Source organism: Vidua macroura, chromosome 2 (assembly GCF_024509145.1).
Source record: "Vidua macroura isolate BioBank_ID:100142 chromosome 2, ASM2450914v1, whole genome shotgun sequence".
Lineage (NCBI taxonomy): Eukaryota > Metazoa > Chordata > Aves > Passeriformes > Viduidae > Vidua > Vidua macroura.
This window is the reverse complement of record NC_071572.1, coordinates 62,719,447-62,739,719: the sequence shown is the minus strand read 5'-3', so window position 1 is coordinate 62,739,719 and position 20,273 is coordinate 62,719,447. Positions and strand designations below refer to the sequence as shown.

The following is a 20,273-nucleotide window of genomic DNA, read 5'->3' as shown; positions in this document are numbered from 1 at the left end:
AAGCACCTGAATAAAGGGTATAAATCAGGGCTAGTGAAATTTGGGAACTAACCTTCTTACTGAAAACAGACTCTTCATGACTCTCCAATTAAAAGTTCATACTTTGATTTAACATCCCATCTAAACTAAGCATGGCATAAGTACTTTTCCTAATATAATCCTAAGGTTAAAAAGATCTAGCAATATGTCTTTATGTATATAAATCTGAAGCAGCAAGAACATGGGGAGACACTATAAAGTAATCATATTGCTTTATTTGCATAATCCACTTAACACACGTGTTCTGTTCACAGGCTCAGTGATGGGTTTTCAGATGATAAAGTGATACAAATTTGAATATTTAAAGCCTAGCACTTTTGTTATCATAGAAACTGGAAGCTGACAGAGTCATCTTCAGCAATTTCAGGTTCAGGGAGAAGCTTGCATTCATATAAGTTTGTTGTTTTCTTGGAATCTCACTTCCTAAAATCTAAATGCATGCATGCTGCAAGAAATTTCATCTCAAATTAATTTCCTCATCCACTAATATAATAGATTTGACAGTGATTTTTACCACCATGGCAGCAGAGAAAATTTGATCCTTGATGAGAGAAAATTAACATGCAGAATTCAAAGTGGAGTGTGTTTGGAGGGGACAGGGTGAAGAAAACAAAAGAAAACTAATGGTGCAATTTTCAATGTCAAAATAAAATGGCATCATGGCTTTTTACACCTGTGTGTATTATGCCACTTCAGAACCTTGATTTTATGTGTAGGATTTTTTCATAAACTGATTAAAAAAAAAATCTTCTGTTAAGCAAGAGTTAGTTTCCACTGACTTAGGTAAGTTGTTTTTCTCTTGATGTATGAGGTAGGGCAGAGAGACTTGGTTCATCTAACTTGGAAAGAGCTGAGTCATCTTGAAGTAAGATCCTTTGTCTCTGCTAAGCATGGAAAGGAGTCTTGAACTGGATTTCTGCATTAAGACCAGAATCCAGAAGACAAATGCTTTTCTATTGTACTCTGTCTGAGCCATGCTCTCGTTAGAAGTGTTGATGCAGTTGGAATGACCAAAAATACTATGAGGATACTTTTACTGAGAAAGCCACACCAAGCCATAGAACTCACAAATGCATTTCTCTTGGCAAGCTGGTATGGGCACAGCTCATTTTGCTTGTTATGTAAGTCAATCCCCTAAGCCAGCCTGAAGCCCCACAGAATGACTTCACAGAAAACATAAATTACAACAGATAAATATACACATCATGTCTAAATAAACAGATGCAGTGTAAATGCCAAAGAGGAAACTTATGAAATCCTGGCATGTTGTTTGAGAAGTCCTGGTTCTTGTTTGCCACAGGGTTTTCAATGAGACTTTCACAAGACTTTATTCAAGGCAAGAGAAGAATAAAACTGAGCTACAGCTTATCTAGATGTTGCGTGTTGTATCTGAATAATGTAACTAAATTTTTGCCATTTAATAAAAATAGATTTTTTAAAATTAGTATTTAAAAGAAAAACATAAAACATTCTAATAAAACATTCTGGTTCACTTGATTAATTTTCCTAAGTGTTTAAGCCTTTCCAACTACTAAATTATACAAATAGATTGGGCAGGGATTAAAACTTGCGAGCCGTTTTTCTGGGAATGGAAGCCCCATTCTTCATCTCATTTCCATCTCCAAATGGATATAGACTATACAATCTAATGTAACTGACAATTCTAAATGTGCCATTCCTGTTCTGCCTTCTGAATAACTTTACCTGGTCCTATTGCTGCAGCTGAGCAACAGCTCAATTAAGAAAGCACACACTAAAATCTATGCCTCAGATTAGTAGTAGCTAGTGGAGGATTGTTACAGCATCTTGCAGAACAGGAAATGAATATCAGATATTTAGTGGGAGCACATTATTAAATAATGAGGTTTTAAGCCTAGGGAAAGCAGGTGTACAGTGGATTTTATGAAGCCCTGAAGGCCAAATGATTGTTAAATTTCATTAAAATGGGGGGAAGACTTCCAAACTGATAAAAAACGGAAGCATCTTTTTTCTGTATAACATGGAACATTAATTTAAAAAGCCCTTCTGAGAATAGCAAAACAAAAGCCTAGACCAATACAAACAATGTCTTTTGTCCCCTAAAACCCCAAATGCTGGTACCCCAGCTCCATCCTGTATTTTCTCTAGGCCAAAGAAAACAAGTGCCTGATCATTTTGTCAGCCAACTGTTGCCTTAAACAATGAATAAAATCTTAATTCTACATGAATGGGGCATTCATTCTGGGTATGTCCCTGCTACCCAGCTGCCAAATTTTATGAAAACACTAGGAAATTATTAACTGAAATATTTACTCTTTGAAATTTGGTGGAAATATACCAATTGATTAAAAAGTTCTGGGGATACCAGAGAAGGGGATGAGAGCTTGATTGGTAGCAAGAGTCTAACTGATGCATACATAACCTGAGAAGTTTAAGGCATACATCTTAATATTCCTCAGATGAATTGAGCAAACTGCTCCATGGGTGATAAGCTAGTTGTAGTGGGAGAAAGGCAATTAGGAATTTCTAAAATACCAACAATACAAAAAAGATGTTCCCCCATAAAATAAAGAGCCAAAATCCCCAACACCCAAAGCTCCCCACGCTTTTCAAGAGCACTGAAGTTTCAAGGGCTTTTTGCAGTGGACATTAATGCTTAAACAACTTAAACTGGAAATGCTTAAACAACTTAAACTGGAAAAGCTCTTCAGTGAGCTCAGACACTGTCCGTGTGCGCTGTCCAGGAAGGTTAGCATTCATAAAGCTTTTCTGGGGAACTTAATGCATCAAATTTTTAGTTCAAAAGAGGACAGCAAATTAACAATTTCTGCCAGTCAGGCAGACTGGAAGTTTGCTCATCATCTGTAACTAGCATATTTATTGAGTTAGGTGATACTACTTAATCAAATTTCAGTATGTTTAACCATCTGGTGGGAAGAAAAGAGCGTGCAAGGAGCCTTGTTTTATAGGAAGAGTCCTTGAAGATTATGGAAGAAAGAATTACAAAATTCCAAAAAAGCAAGCTGAATTGGGAGTGGAGATGTGTATGGAAACACAAGAAAACAGTGTAATAGTAAAAACACACAATGTACCTTATACTCTCAACATTTTCTGAAACAAGTATAATTAATTACATAATTGCATATCTCTGAACTCATTGAGATAAACAATGTGGGTAGAGAACATTAATGCTTTATTGTTTTTTTTGAGTATTTTTTATACCAAGATGGGCCCATCTGCTCTATTAGCCGAAAGCTGAGTTTTTATTATTGACAATTCAGCCTAAGCCTAATTTCTGTGACTATTTTAGGAATTACAGATGACTCTTCACTCCTTTTGTCACATTTGGTAGAAAGTGTTACCGTGGCTTAAGGGGAAAATAACTCCGATGAGTCTCGTAGCTAGGAGGAAGCTGTATGAAGGCTGAGTTGGAATAACATAATACAGCAACACATCTAACAGCTGCTGGACGGATCTTTAGCAGGACCTAGGATGTTAAGCAGTAAAATCGGGATGATGGATCAAAACCAAACAGATGTACCTTTGGAAAAGGGGGATTGACTGATACCGAATTAGGCCACAGAAGGTGTTCTGAATGAATCCTGCAACAGAAGGAATCTTATTGTGTCTATGTTGCATAATCTGCATTAATACCTATGGATCCAGCTGAACACTCACTGCCTTAGAAAGATTTTACAAGCAGCTATATAAAAAAAATTTCAATTATTAATGCACACTGAAAATAATAATAAAAATCTGGTTTTCAAAAATGAGAAACCATCAGGGTGTATTAGAATGACTGTATGAAAATTTCAAATTGGCAAAATGTACTGGGAACAGAGCATTCAACATTGTTTGCCAGCCATTCTTGGTTATCTGCTTGGAGTTTTCTATTGAATTGCTTCCATTACCTCTGAGCAGGGAGCTTACAGCTCTCTGAGGCGTGTCTCTGAGTGCATCAAATGATACAGCCATAAGAAAACCGGGAAGTCAAGAATGAATTCTTACCTTATTCATGTCAAATGTGTGAAATACTTGTTCAACATAGTTGTTAGCTTCAGGAGTAAGTCCGTGTAGATCCAGGACATGTTTAAATTCATGCAGGCAAAGCTGACCGGATGGGCACTCCTTCATAAACTTTGTGTACCAGTGGTGAATTTCCATAGCATTAATGTCATCTGCTGATCCAGCAGCACCCATTGCATCAAACATACCAGGTAATCTTTTTCAGCATTTATTCATCCAAATGTTGATTCTTGCTTCCCAACAATGATCATTCAAACACCAACTCTGCCTTTGAGAGCTACTTTAAACCTATTACAGATCACTACCAAGATAGACTAAGTAAATATAGCACCCTAGAAAGATTACTGGCACCCAGTTTTAGTACCCTGTGGTTTTAGCAGCTAATTAGAGTCTTTGTGCACAGTCAGTCTGCAGAGCCTCAGATGAACTGATTATACCAGTTCTCATCTTGTACTTGCATCTGTGGTGCTAAAGGTGTTTAAACTGGATGAATATTAAAAAAACAACATGCAGGAACTTTGAGGGTAGTTTCTAAACCCTCATTTTTACAATTTATAAAGTTTTAACAAAAACTTAGAACCATTTTAATACTTGTATGCATTTTGTGCAGCTGCCTTGGAGCTTGTATACATTTTGTGCAGCTGACTTTTCATTTTTATTATTTCTGTATATATGGTGATCCAAATCTTACCTTACAGGTCAAAACTGAAACACAATTTGACTTGGATAACCTGAAAAAACTGAAAGTGGCCATACACTAAGCACAAAAAACTTGTTGTCTTTAGACAGGAATTCTACAAGCAACTGAGTCTCCTGTAAGCCAGTGTTGTCTGGAAAATTGCTTCCCCACTGCCACCGCTCTTTCAGTTCCATCCTTTCCCTTCCTTTAGACCAGCAGAAGTGTTTGCGGTTGCACTTGGGGACAAGTGGCAAAGCTTGCAATAAGATTGCAAAATAAATATAGTTAGCTTTAGAAAACATTGCTTACATTTTTGCATTGCCTGGTGTCACAATAGTGGGTTTTACAAAAGAACAGATAAAGTGAGGGTGGAAAAGGGTGGCCAGCAGTATGGGGGGTGCAGGACTGCTGCTTCTGATGCTTCAAAATTGTTTGTGGAAACTTGTAGTGTCATAATGTCTGTGCTGTATTGCAGTAGATAGCAGTGTACAGGTTTACAGCATTTAAGCCCTACAGCAGATACTATGGCATGCAGTGGTTAGAGACTACCCTGGTAGAATGTAAAGATACAGCTGTTACACCTAAGGCTGCTGCCAAGATGGTGTCTCACCATTGGCACTGCAGTGATGTCTCACCAGAGCAAAGTGAGCACCATTCAAGCAACTTTACTCTGGAGAGCAGGGCACAGTCCCATTGCCCTTGAGTGCTGTGCAGCTGCACGAGATCAATTTTTCTCTTGGCCAAGGCTCCTGCTTGCTCAGTTGCAAAAGCAGTGTCAACAGTCAGGAGAGTTCCTTCAAGATGGCAAAAGAACTGAACGCTACTGTTGGACATGTCATGAGTCCTGGTTTTCAGGTGCCAGGAGTGATGAGCATTGTGGTGGTGAATTCATGGGGTGTGCACTGGTGGTGGAACCAGCTGGGCAAGCTGCCTCTGATACATAACGTTTAGGACCACTGTATGCAGGTTCATGTGGTTCTCCAGTATTTTTAGGCAAATAAAGAGCTGTGACTTGCTCTTTATTTGTAAAAGATCATGTAAGATCAGAATGTAAGATAGTTTCAGAAATGGGTACAAGCCTTCAGTGTAAAAGGGCAATGAGCTGGGCTGTTGCTGGAACAGACTTTCAGCACATATTCGCACCTATGTTGCATAAACCAGAGTCTGCAGCTAGTCAGGGCAATGCTGCTGAGGAGGGAGAGAGGGGGGGAAAAGTGTACGTGAATGCCTGGAGGACTTCAACAGAGACATATAATGTAGTTATCATTAAAATGTGATTTTTCCTAATCTCTACTCATTCCTTGCATCACTTCTAACAGTCTGCCCAGAGCAAAAATAGCTGCCCGCTAACATCCTGTCAGTTATAAGATCAAGACCTTCAATACTGAGAAGCAGCAGGGATTTTCTTTATGAAGTACTGAATAAAACCAGAATCTGAAACATGTGAAGTGGTATTTGGAAATATGTCACTTCAAAATATCCCTAGCAGGCAAAGAATGCCATATTTTAAATAACAAAGAACAGCAGGCAAAAGAAAGGCAGCTTAAAATGGCAATCTTCAGTCTTTTATTGTTTTTCATCACATTTATATTTTCAATAGTTAGGAACTGGAAATGCCAACACAGAATTTCCCAAGTGTATATCTACCAAATTTCTTGTTCAATGAAAAGAGAAAGTTTTAAAAACCTCAAATGTTACTGAGAATTCGTTCCCCCTCACCCCCCCCCACCCTCCCAAAATAACAGCAATGTTCAAAAGAAAAAAAAAATCAAAGCTTTGAACCACAGGTTTCAGAAGCCATAGACAGGGTTTTTTTAGTAAATAAAGTGGCCTGCAATTGGTTTTGTACATTTTCATTTTCAAACTTTCTTCTGAAAAAAGCGACATCAAAAAAATGGGAATATTAAGAAATAAGCCATCTCAGTCCTTGAAAATGTGCATATTTCTTTCATATGGCATGGAAGACTCTCTGAACTCTGTTGTTATTTTCCTTCTGGAAGACAAGGTTAAAATGTCAGAAAAATCTACATTTCATTTAAATAACTCTTCATGATAATCACCAAGCTATACTAAATTATCTATTTGATGAATCTGAAAAAAAAAATCAAATTTTAAGGTGGAACATTTGAAAAAAATAAGCATATGAACAAGCATGACATGCTTATCAGCAAAGGTCATTATTTAAAAAGAGTTAAAAGAAAACATGAGAAGACTTCAAGAAGCAGTGCAATAAACCAGACTAAAATGGAAACATTGGAAGCTAGAATTAGGTGCAAGTAGGAGAAGAAGCTGCTTTTCAAGGAGTTCTTGGCCATGTTCCTGCTAGAATAGCTTTACTGAGGGATTATAGTGATGAAGTGCACACAGATGAGAAGGGCTATGCTGGCAACACTGTTCTTTTTAGCCATTTAATATCCTCACTTTCACTCTGAGGAAAAGTTACTTCACTATTTAAAGCACAATTTTCTCAGACCTATTGCATGCCCACATCCACATTAGCTGGGAAGTACATTTTTTTTCATATGTATTACCCTCCAACAAAGTCCAGAAGTAGAATGAAGGAGAATGTAGAAGCAGGGAACTCTCATTGTAGGTCTGCACGCAATGTAATACAAAAGGGAGAAAAGGCAGATGGAAAAGATAAGCAACACCTATCAGAGGGACTGAATGAAAGGCTCTCCAAGAAAGGATGAAAAAATTATATGTTAAATTATGCCATAAATGTGAGGCCTGAAAAGAAAAAAACTCAACTTACGCTTACAGTAAAAAACAAAATTTAGTTCAAATTACTTAATTCCAGTATCAATGGTTACACACACAGAAACCTATTGCCTATTGAGCAGTGTCTCTTTCAAATAAGCATGTGCTTATTTGCCTCTGAATATGATTGTAAAGAACCACCCATGTCACCTGGAACCTCCTAGCCCTGTTCCAGATGGCACTTAGACCTTCATATGTGATGGTGAGGACTCAAGGCTACTAACATAGGTTACAAAACAAAAAGCCTTAAGGGCTTAGACTGTATCTAGGAAATTTCAAGTTTTCTATAGATGGTGCTATATAAGATAGGGGAAAGTCCAATGAAGCATTTGAAATTTAAGAATTGCAGACAATGAGGACAACACTATCAGGACACAGAAATCCACATCTATTATAGGGAGAAGCTTCAAGAGACTGAACTCTGACCCCAACTTTTCCCCAAAGTAAAATTCACACTAAGTCTCTCTCAGTGTTATATATTAGCACCATCAGTCTCTGCAAGCCACAAGAATAAAACATTTGGACTTAAAGATGTAAGAAGACAGCACCATTTAAATGTTTTATCTGGTCTCCCTACTACAGTGACAGGCAATGATCTTATGTGTAGACGTAAAAACCACAGGTCCCTGAAATGAAAAGTCTTATTTGCCTTTAACCTCAAGACAGACTTTCTGGAATTCTTTGAAACATTGCTGCAAAACAATTTGAGAAAGAATTAGATTTCTTAAAAAAAAAAATAAAAAAAAGAATGTTTGTGCAATTATAATGTGGAACTGATTAGCACGAGGTGGTATGGAGGCTAAAAGTAAATATGTGTTTAAAAAATTAGATAATTTCAGGCAGAAAAAGCCCATTTAACTCATTTGTTGAATCTCTTCTTTGAATGAGTGGCCACAGGCTGCTGGAAGCAGAGAGGGTGATTGAGGGGTGCCTGTTCCCTAGGCATATGCTCCTGGCTTTTGCCAGAGACAGGAGAGCAGAGACAGGAGAGTTGACCTGGGTATCTTAGACCTGTCTAGTGAAGTGTGGCTATTTTTATACCAGACATGACCCAGAGAGTGTTTAACTGGCTTACCTTATCCAGCTGGTGGTCAGACTGACTGACTGAAGATCAATCATTTTGGAAAAATTATGGTGTTCTGAAGGTTCTCTCTTAGATGGATGTCTGGGTACAATGCAGGTTTGCCTCATTGCAGGTTTACTTGTAAATAAAAGGTTTATTTGTAAATTGCATATTTACCATAAAAGCATTCATGTAAATTATATTTTCTCTACAGTTTCTATTTGCATCTTCCTATAATTTTTTTCACACAGGTTTAATGCTTCTTTTTTAGGATATTTTCTGATTTAATTTGCTTGTAAGCTTCACAGTGTGCTTGTATGTGAAAATACACAACTCTGAATACATAATAATAAACCTGTAAATTAGTGCCTTGTTATTGTTTTAGGTCCTGTATCTGTTTTCTTACATGACAAAAATACTTATGCAGGAATCTGTCTGCTATCAAAGTCATGAAGCATAAAGGGACAACGAGGTTCTTCTGATACCAACTAATAAGAGAACAAATTGTTGTGATAGCCTACACTGAGGAAATGACTAGATGGCAATTAAACTTTAATTCTTCCTCGTCTGTTTTTACAATAAATAATAATTTCTTGTGGTTCTCAAACTTCATTAGATGCCTTTTAAAATTAGTTTTGTAAGTGGGTTCTGAATTGTTGTTAAGGTTACTTAATACTCTAATGCTACTAAAGCCCTTTATAAAGCATTAAGGTGACACCATAATCTTTCTGGGACTCTTACACAACACACACTACTCTGTATTAAAAAAAAAAGAAAAGAAGAAAGGCAACCACCCCCTTTCTTCTACCTAAGCAGAAAAAAGAGATAGGATAAAAAAAGCTTATTTTTTCTTCAGAAGGATAGTAAATATCATAAAATTCACTAAAAGGAATTAGTGAAACAATTGGACAAATAATATTTGGTGATTATATAAACTCAATTTGAAGAACATATATGACATGCTTACACCACCTTTTAAAGAATTCTGACATTTAATAAGTCACAATTTGATTTGAGAGAAGTATTGCATGTAATCTGTCAGTCCCTCCCTGAGACAGAGTCTGGGATTATCTAAGTGGCAAGATTAGAGCAATGTGAAGAGGCAGGGGAATTCATGGCGCACAAAGCACCAGATTCTCTCACAAACCAGAGGGACTCAGTGGGAAAAACAAGTCCAGTCCACATGTTCAAGTCCAGTGCAGCAGGGGATGCCTCCCCATGAAAAATCCAAATATGGATATCTGTGCTATCTGTGTGCATCTGTGCTTATAGCTGAACATGCTACTAACTCTGGAAGCCCAGAATCGGCCACATTTTGCTTCTTTTGTTAAATAACAAAATGTTCTTTAGGGAACATTTTTAGGGAAATTTGGGAGAAAACATATGGGAGAAAATATTTGAAAATTAAATGTAATTTAATGTAATTTACCCTGTGAAAGGACTTCAGTAATTCTGCCATGCTTCCCCTCAGACTACTAAGTTTTCCTTGAAAAGCTATGTTGGCAGTTTACAGCTTTGCTGCAGTTTGCAAGCATAGTCTACTTTGTGGATATGGTGATAGATAGAATTTTTCTCTTTAATTTTTAAACAGTATGAGATCTTTTAAATCTAAACAGAACATTTCATTTTATATTCTGAATATAGGCAACCCGAAAGTCCCTTTAAAATGTATTTCTAGTGAGAACTACTGAGAACTCCTACAAATATTCATAAGCATGTAGAGAATTACAAGCTAGTAACTCAGCATGGTTAATAATCCATAACAGAGGACATGTAAGGAGTGGCCTGTAAGGTCCATCCATGGTCCATGCCTGGTCAGCAGCAGCTGATGTAGGATGGACTTGTGTGATTCCAGTAACTTACTTTGTACCATATCCGAAACCTCTGGACAGCCAGGATGCCAATTTTTTACGTGAGTTCAGACTGAAAGAACCTGGTAACTTTTTTTACTCCTGTATTTTTCTGTCAGAAGGACTCTGAAGGGTTGAGAGCAAAGTATAATAATAATGGGATAGGACAAAGAAAACAAAGAGGAAAAGAATATATTTTAATCTTACTATCAGCATTTGATATTACACCCTGAGAGGTAATGAACAAAAATAAAACCAGCATGGAATTTAATTAAAAAAAAAAGATGCATGAAGGTCTTTCAAACTTTTATAGCTTATATTCCTCAAGAGGAATTTCATAACCACTGTGCTATGCAGCTCTGAATGTGCTCTAAAGTTGTTTCATGCTGCCACAGCAATCTCAAGGTAGTTCCTGGCTGCTGGAATTCTTGACCAACTTTAAGATATGAAAAAATACTGGCATGAAAAACATTTATTTGAGTGTTCTTTTAACTGAGTATTGACAAGGACTATTGCTTTTGTTTTTGTCTAACGTGTATTTTTACAAAAAACACTCAAATAAATATATTTTGTAAAAATACACGTTAGAGGACTTACACTGAGAAGCTGCGCTCTATGAGTAAAAAGGCACAACTCCAGTGTATTTAGAGGAGGAATTTAATCAGCACATGCAATTTAAAATAAAGGCAAGGAAATCTGTTAGTGTTTAGAATGCAAAGATCATTGTTTCCAGACATTTTTGCTGATCTATTGCAGACTTCTTCTTTGCATTTTTAAAGTGTTTTCATCATTGTGGAACAGGTCATAATATCAGCATTCACTATTAAGAGTAAATCACTTGAACTCTAAGCTGTGAAAAATTTCATTCAGACTTGCAATCACAATTTGAAAAGAAGCTAAGGGGGAAAAAAACAGATTGGGGTTCCAAAGCTGTCTGAAGGTTTAATTTCATGAAAAGAAATGTGCTCTGTAGCTTAAGAAGTGGGAGTTTCCTATTCTCTTTGTGAAACCAGGTAGGTTCCCCATAGCTGTTAGACTAAGACCCTTTAATAGACTAGTTTTTCTTTCTCTCACAGTTCTTAAAAATCACCATGTTGATATGATTTGTCTAAAACATAAGATACACCTTTTAGAGCAGTTCTATCAGTCTGAAGAGTTACTCAAAATTAATTCTTGCTTTTGCATTAATGAGTTGGAGATCTATTTTCCAGGCTGTTAGCAAAGAAATTAATGTATTCACTCTGCTCCTCTTCCTCAAAAAAAAAAAAACAAAAAACAAAAAACCTCAAAAAACAACACCAACAAAAAAACCCCCACCAAAAAAACAACAAAAAAACCCCCCAGAAAACCCAAGAAAGAAAACAAACAAACAAAACCAACAAAGCAAACAAACAAACAAACAAAAAACAAACAAAAAAACCACAAAGAAAACCCCCACAAAAATAAATTAAGTGAAATAAATTCTGTCTTCATTACTCTTTTGCTAGTTTTGACTGCCAAAATATTTTGCAACAATAACTGAAGGCTAAAGCCGTGCTCAGGTTTTCTGAATTAGGCTTGACCTGTGTGTCTACTTCACATAATTTAAGAAAACTCCTTGAAGTATTAAACATATTTTTGTTAATAAATTCAAGAATACAAATAAAATCATGCTTTTTTTTCTTGGAAAGAGCATCCACAAAGCATTGTAACACCTGTTCAGTAGCATGTCTTTAAAGAAAATTTTTTACTTGGACATAGGATTATTTTAATTTTTTTAGGAGGAATGTTATTTAGAAAGAAAAATAATTGCATTTACATTCACAAGGAATTGTGTGTGTATAAAAGGAGTCAAAAAAATTGTAAAGAAGAAACAACTGAACAAAAGCTAATAGAGAAAGGAGAGAACAGAAATTAAATTCAGGAGGGTATGGAAGCCCTAGCTGAGCAAATTAACTCTTTATCATCAGTAGGTGAATAATGACAGTTGATTTGTCCTCTTATGCCTTAAAGGTGACATTGGAGTATTTAAAATACAGTACTGCCAGTACTCCAGTCTGCAGTACTGGAGTAAAGGTTTCTGAAAAAAAAAATCCCGGGTCCTTGATGGGGAAGCAATTCAAACTTTGCATGCAAATATCTGCTCTTTACTTTTCGCCTTAAAGGTATCTGAAAGCTTTTAATTCTAAATTGAATTAGCAGTTTGTAGAAGCTGCAGAAAAGCAACTTATTAATGGGAACAGGGTGAGCTGCAGCTTCTCTGAATGGTGTTGCAGTGCTACAGTTCTACAACTGTAGAAACAATTGGGGGCAAATTTGTCCACAGAGGAAAAACATGGCAACTAAGCACATGTAACTTGGAGTGGTAAAAATAATCAAGCTGAGTAGCTGTACTTACCCAGAGCAACTCCTCAAGTGTAACAATTTCTGTTGTGGTTGTGTTGGGTTGTCTGTGGCCAGATGCCCACCCAACGGCTCTCATTCCACCTCCTCAGCAGGACAGGGGAAAAGAGAAGATGAAAAAGCTCAAGGGTCAAGTTAAAGAGAGGGAGTTTGCTTACCAATTACTCTCATGAGGAAAACAGTCTTGACTTGGAGAAAATTAATGTAGTTTATTCTCCATTAAAATAGAGTACCAACCAGAGAAAGAAAGACAAAACAAAACCTTCCCCAAAGTCCCTCTTTTTGACCTGCTCAAATTCTCTCTCTCATTCCTGACTTCTCTACTCCCTCCTTCCAAGCAGTACAGGGAATGGGGGCTGTGGTAAGTCCATAACAGCTCCTCTTTGCCTCTCCTTCCTCTGCATTCTTTTCCTCTCCTGTAGGATGGCTCTTTCCCATGGGCTACAGCATTTCAGGATCAACCTGCTCCAACATGGGTTCTTCATGGACCATGGCTCCTTCAGGGCACGTGCACCTTCCACAGTGTGGTCCTTTCCATGGGCTGCAGTGTGGGTGCCTGCTCCAGTGTGATCTCCATCAGGGAGAATCTCTGCTTGAACACCTGGAACATCTCGTCCTCTGACTTAGGTGTCTGCAGGGCTGCTTTTCACACCCTCCCCTCACTCCTGACTGACTGTGCCCTTTTGCCCTTTCTCACATGGACTTTTCCCGAGGCACTGCCATTGTGGCTGCAGGGTACAGCTGTGCCTTGTGGTCAACCTTGTGGAATGAGCTGGAACTGGCTGTGCTCAGTATGGGGCAGTCCTCACCACTCCTCACCAAGGCCACTCTGCAGCCCCCCACCAGCACCCTGTACATTGCTTCAACCACAATTTCAGTGTAGCTGAGGATGGGGACAAAAGCAGACCCCATCTGCATCAAAAGACAGGAGAAACCAATCACTTCCCATAAAAAACTCCCTGGAAAAATTGTGACAATGCCGCAGTCAGGGTCATCATAAAACAGGCATTCCGCATTCTGAGTGAATACAATCAGACAGCTGTTGGTTTTCAGACTGTAAACATAGATGTAAGATCTCCAGGTGTGCAGGCAAACTGTTCTCTTAATAGCCTATGTTTGGAAAAAACCAACAGTAGATCTCTAAAAAGTTCAATGACAATAAAAGCAAATACACGTCAGTGATGAAGATTTCCAAAGCACCAAGGCCAGGAAAGCCATGTCTGGGTCACTCAATCAGGGCATCTTACTAAGAATTTTGTAATGCAGCTATATCCTCACACAGTGGAGGGAAACAAACTATGTGCAACAAATGAAACCAATGTTTTTAAATTCTGCAAGGCTTTAACTTCTTGTAACTTGGTCAGGGCTTTTACGGAGAAAGATTAAAATAATATATACAAAGTGCTTAGAAGACTTCAGTGCACACCATTCCACCAGAAGAAGTAGCAGAAAATGTCCTTAATGGGCAGTTTCTAATTTAGTACACTTTTAAGTAGCTGAAAACTTCTCATTTTTATGATAATTAATTCTGTTTTTTTTCAACCAGCTGTATAAAGTAAAACCAAACCATCCGGCCAACATAGTGTATAATTTGCTGTGATTAAAATTAAAGAACTGGACTGCAGGCCAACTCTTTTTGCTATCCCATGTGTCTTCACACTGGATCTGTACTATCTGACACCATCAATGTGTCTTCCACACATTGCCAGTAGTAGTACAGAAAGCTGTTTTATTTTAATTTTACTTCAGTGATGGAAAGAGTCCGTGTTTTAAAAATCAATTCCTTTATTTCAGATAAGAAAATACAGGACAGAAAGAGATTTGTCTTAGAGCTGCAGTAAAACCATGCTGGTGCCAGAGTGTGTGCAGATCTGACACTTGACTTAGTCACTTGGCATCTTGGGGATGAAGTCCCCTCCCACAGCTCTGTCTCCATCCATGGAAGGGGTGATGAAGAGCTGCCTTCTGCTGCGGGGCTGCAGCAGCTCCCACCAGACATTTTAGGGTGCATTTACTCAAGGGTCTGCTTGCACAGTGGCTGTGACTTCAGCAAGGAGAGTAGCAGTAACAGCAGAGAAAAGGGGTGAAGGAGTAACTTCTTTCAGACAGAATATTCATGTTGCCTAATCTGCATTGCCTAATAACTCTGCTTGAATTACTGAATGTCTTAAGATAGATGCAAAGCAGTCAATGATGTCATTTCAATAAATGAAGTGCAACCAACGTGACAAATAGAGGCTAAACACACCTAGAAACTGTAATGCAACCTTGTGTCAGACTTTGCCTCACACCCTGAATTATGATGCCACTGCACTCAGAGAGCAAGGGAAGTCAGCTTTGTGCAAGCTTAGTGTTACCTGCAACAAGTCTGACACTGGTAGCACTTCAGATGCCTGTGCTTCTGGTCTTAAGGTTGTTGTCTTTTCCCACAGAACTGTGTTGAAAGGCTGGGTTTAGTGCATTTCTCCCTATTGGCAGAAAAGTCACCTTAGGGAACCGCTAGTATTTCTGGCAATTTTATTGGGCATCTGCTCAGTTTCAGGCACATAATAATGATAAGGCTGCTATATCATGCTTATAACACACATTTAAAGAGACTGCTTAATGCATGAACTAAAATCTGACAGTTCAATTGCAGCGTCCTCTTGCTTTTCTACAAACTGCATTTACTGAATTAAAGATTAACAAACAAAACACAGCAGTTTTTCCTCTGTCAAAATTACTAAAATGTTTTTGAATGACTTCAACATTTTTGCTAATTAAGAAACTGTTTTTCTCCCTCAGAAAATAACTTAGAGTCATTATATTAACAATCTAAATGAAATAGCAGGCCACAGCAGCTATATTTACTGGAACAGAAATGTCATCATTTTGCTCATAACTACCTTTAAAACTTCTTCATATCTCCACTTTTTTATTTCACAAGTTGATAATCTTTAAATAAGAAGTTAGTATACCACTCCTTTTTTTTTCAGGGAGTAAATGGGCTGAATATATCTAGAACTCTTGCTGCTTCTGTCTTCAGAACCTGACTTAACACTTTTCTTTTTACTACAGACCAGTCTTATGAGACAAATCCGCCAAGTGAGTAAATTTGGTATTTTATCCCTATGTAAAACATGTAGTGCATCACAAGGCAAATTAAAAATGCAGTAAAAAGTGAAAGAGAGTGACAAAGACATTTTAGATAGCACTGCTGCCACAATGCATCCATTTTAAATTCTAAGTGCAATGTTTCAAAGCTATACTCTCAAATCCTCATTCATTCTCCAAATCTGGTAGAAATGCAACATCTGCCAAAAACTTACATATTCAACTTACACAATTTCTCGAGTGCTGAGTTCAGCACTAAATCAAAGATTTCCTCCCTCATCCAAGGACAAACTACTTGCAGCTTATTCAACTCACTGTCCAGAAAAAGGAAAAGTCTTTTGGCCCCTAGACACCAATCCTGAACACCCACAGGAGGTATGACTATTACTGGCTTCAGAGACATGCATAAGAGGTAGTAAGAGATGAAAATCCTCACTTCACCCTGCTAAATCCACCATTACACTATAGTGATGGTGACAGGAAAAGTGCCAAATACCTGCCACTTTCATCCTGCTGAAGTGCTGAAACAGGGATTAGAATTATATAATGTTGTAAAATAGGAATTCAGCGTGCGGAGGGAGGAATCTCTCAGTTCCCTTCCTTATTACAGTCACTGCTCACACGGATGAACAGCACTGCCCCTATAGAAACAAAAACCAGCTGAGCCCTCAAAACTAACTCTCAGCCAATCATAGTGTTACAAAATCACATTCCAGAGTACTGAGTGCCTGAGAATTTCTGATTAGAATAAAACTGTAGGGCACATGTCCTAGACTGGTGGAAACTTGGTCAGAGGTTTATTATTATGTTCTGGGTATTTTTCACAGTGCTCAAATTTTGTTTATATTTGCCCATAAGTATCTGAAACAGACTGAAAAATGATTGAAAACAATCTGTAGACAAGGTGAGCACAGCAGGATTTCTAAAACATTTGCACAGTAAAGCTTGTCTTGGATGAGGCGTTGGCATTTCCAGTGTTCCCCTGCACACGCACAAGGAGGACCCCAAGTTCCCGTGAATGCTGTCACTGCACCAGCTTCCGTGTGATGGTACAGACTTCTTCAGTACATTAAATAAGCAAAGAGCAGAAGAAGAAGAACTTAAAGAAAGTTAAAGCGCCTCTTCCTCAGCAGTTCTTATGGCTTCTTAGCTGTTAACATGCTAAAGCTACCACAGTTGGTGTCAAATTAAAAGTTAAAATCAGGGAGACCACGCCATCCTTATTTTTGAGTCAGGGCTCTGGAATCAGGTGAAACCTCCACTGGGCTGAGAACACTGTTCCCAGGGTTCTGGACTCCAACCCTACAGCGCAATCCTAAAGCTTGGTCCAGCAAGCAGGGAGTAAGGGATGACTATCCCAGCCACTTCAGCCAGGCAGATCAAAATTAGGCAATTAGGCATAACAGCCTAAGTTCAAGTAGGTTTGAGCCCTTCCAAATGATGGCGGTACTAATACTTCTCTAGAATAGAAAGGGTTGGAAGAGTTTGGAAGAAGTGGAGTGAAACAGCTCAGGTATTCAATGTCTGCTTGTGCTTTGGGAACAAGAGTATATGTTTCTTGGAAAAGCATGGAATTCTTGACAACCTAGCTGTACAGGGTAGAGTGTAAAGCACACAATGTAAACTGGATAAATATTGATTAAATAGTTTATTTTGCCCATTGGAGTTCAATAGTATTGGTCAGGGATGAACAGAAGTCATCCTTCAATGTATTCTTTCATCCAGCAGGAGACAGGTGCTTTTGTAGCAGGGAGCCAAGTGAATTAGAGTTGTAAATTTTATTAAAGAACAAATAAGAAGTGTAGTGAAATCTTAGAAATGAATTAACTTAAGCATGCAAAATCAAACAATTAACAGATGAATAGGCACTTTAGCACAAAAATAAAGTTAAACTTTTAAGAAACACCTAGTGTTCTGTATTTTGGATTTTAAAAAAGTGTGGGATATTTTACATTAAAATATCTAGTATTTCAGTACTGCGCCAATATTCTGACTGTTGCAATCTTCAGAAATATTACATTATTTGAGAAATAAGCTAAAACGAAAACTTTGGCAGGCTTCCTTTCACTAAAGAAGCACATGAAAAAATTCAAAGCAACAATTCCCAGTTTTGATATGTACTATAAAGTGTAGAAATTGATGCTTCACACAACAGCAGTTCAAGATACCATATAAAGATTGAGGTACTGCAGGAAAATTATTGTCCAGATACTACCTCATTGTGATATAATACTATTTTAGCACCTGCATTAGTGTTACTGAAGTGCCTTTTCCATTTATTTTACCTCTGCACAGCCACAGTCTATATGTCTTTACACTCACCCATCCAAAACAGAACAAGATAGTTGGCTGAATGCTACATTGCATTTAACCACCCTGAGAAGAGTAGGGTCAGGCATCCAACAGTCTGGCCTAGGGAGTCTTATTATAGCAAATTTATGAGAGCAGATGTTGCTCCAAGCCTTGCAAGACTATGTGTTGTGTTTGGCACACTGGAGTTAAGCAGCTACATTTTCTTGTAGCTGCAAAAAGTAGCAATTATATTGTTCTAACTATGTGTTAAAAATGTACCACTGAAACTAAGCTAGCATGATTAAGGGATCTAAAGCCTTGGACAAGTCCTAGACTTTAATACACTGGGTGAATAGCAGGGTCTTAGAAAAAACTTTTTTTTTTTTTTTGGCAGTTTAGAAAATAGGTGTTTAATCACTGCTTTTAAACTCTTCTTTCTGAAAATAGTTGAGGCTGTTTTCCATCAACAATGTCAGATTGTCTTAACCCTATATTTATAAAAAATTACCAGTAAATTAAGAAGAATAAGAATAAACAAAAATTCTATAGAGATAATTTACATCAAGAGGCATTTATTTACAGAAAAATGTGGCTTGTAAAATTATTATCAGTCTTTCAAAATTGACTGCACTTGTGATTTAAATCTTTAAAAGAATAAAATAATTATTTCAGTGGGTATGGAAGGCAAAATCCCATGCATAAGACTCAGTTAAGATGACACTCAAATATAGGAAAAGCCTCATTCCAAAATAAGTCTTCAGACTCCTCTTGAAGCAAAGTTAATAAAACGCCATGTACAATAAATTCAGGTTTTCTATGTGTTAACCTACCTTGCTTTTGATTAAAAACAAGGCTGTAGCTAACAAGAGTCAGATGCTACTGGTTCATTACCTGCAACTGCATCCTACTTTACCTTTGCTTCCATTTTCATCAGAAGCAGGTCCCTGATGTTAGTGGGTTTAAAATGGTGGAGATGAGCTATAAATATTTCTGTATTAGTTATTTCCCATTTCAATCAATACCTTTCAAACACCAGTTCATCATTATTATAAAACAGATTATGACACTGTCTTTATCTTGAAACACAAATTTTTCTCACTTTTTCTCTTCCTATTCTCTCCTCCAGCTCCTGGGGGATGGAGGTGGTGAGGGTGTGAGAGAGTGGCTGGTGGATACCCAGCTGCTGGCCACACTATAGAACAAAGATATATATATATATATATATATATATATATATGTAAGTATACACAAAGCATTTTACTAGATCTGGTGAAAAAGATTAAACTTCTTTCAAGTGCTTTGACTGACTTAATTATCTTAAATATGCCTGTCTGCTGACAGTTACTAAATAACATCATAAGCAGATATAGAGACCTCTAAGAGAAGTGGTTGAACTAATGAAGGTGTTCACAGCTGCTGTGAAAATCTGACAGAAGCAGCTTGAACCTCCCAGAGCACTACCAGGTCAGTCTCTTTGCTCATTCTGCCCTTGGACATGTGAAGTCCAAAAGGAAGAAGCAGAAACAAGGTTGGTTTTGCAGGGAAAACACTGAAAACCCTTTTTGATCCAAGGTACAGATTCCTACTGGCCTACAAATTCCCATCATTTATGTATAGCATAGATCTGCTTCAACTGCCCTGCTTAATTGCCTACTGAATAGTGAGTGGGTAATTTCACACTTGCTCTTAGACATTAGGTTTATTATACAAAACTTTATCTTAGAAAACTGTTATATATTTCAGAAGAAAAGGGATTTATAACAGAGCTAGTAGCGTGCCTTTATTATGGAGGTGATAGGAGTTACCATCTGAGAATAGCAGATTCTTTTTCACAGTGTAATTGGTATTGATTGTCTTCTGTCCATGTGCACTGTTGCTTAGCAGTAGAGATGCCCCAGAAAGATGGTTTTATGTAGTGTCTTTGTACAGTACTGAAACTTTCTTTGCCATAAGAGAAAGTTGATTATCAGCCACAATGAAATCAATCTGGTTACAAAAGTTAATAATGGAGCTGGATGTCTGGTGTAGAAGTCAAGGAAAGTCAAGAATTATTAGTTCACAAAACAAGACAGGCATACTTCTAGCTTAAAGCAAAAAAAACCCCAACCCA

General features: G+C 37.6%; 1 protein-coding gene and 1 long non-coding RNA gene across 2 annotated transcripts in view; both read right to left on the bottom strand.

The window, feature by feature from the left end:
- The window catches only part of GUCA1C (guanylate cyclase activator 1C), a 46,602-nt gene extending 42,372 nt beyond the window's left edge, over window positions 1-4,230 (bottom strand). Inside the window, exon 1 of the mRNA XM_053970607.1 lies at window positions 4,027-4,230. Within this exon, the coding sequence (XP_053826582.1) occupies window positions 4,027-4,230 (204 nt within the window). The remainder of the gene's footprint in view (window positions 1-4,026) is intronic.
- Window positions 4,231-6,473: 2,243 nt separating this feature from the next.
- On the bottom strand, window positions 6,474-12,859 carry LOC128804277 (uncharacterized). Its single transcript, XR_008435991.1, has 3 exons — window positions 12,774-12,859; window positions 8,559-8,684; window positions 6,474-6,716 (listed from the first exon to the last, which is right to left on the bottom strand). It is a non-coding gene; the product is annotated as an uncharacterized LOC128804277 (long non-coding RNA).
- Window positions 12,860-20,273: the final 7,414 nt, after the last annotated feature.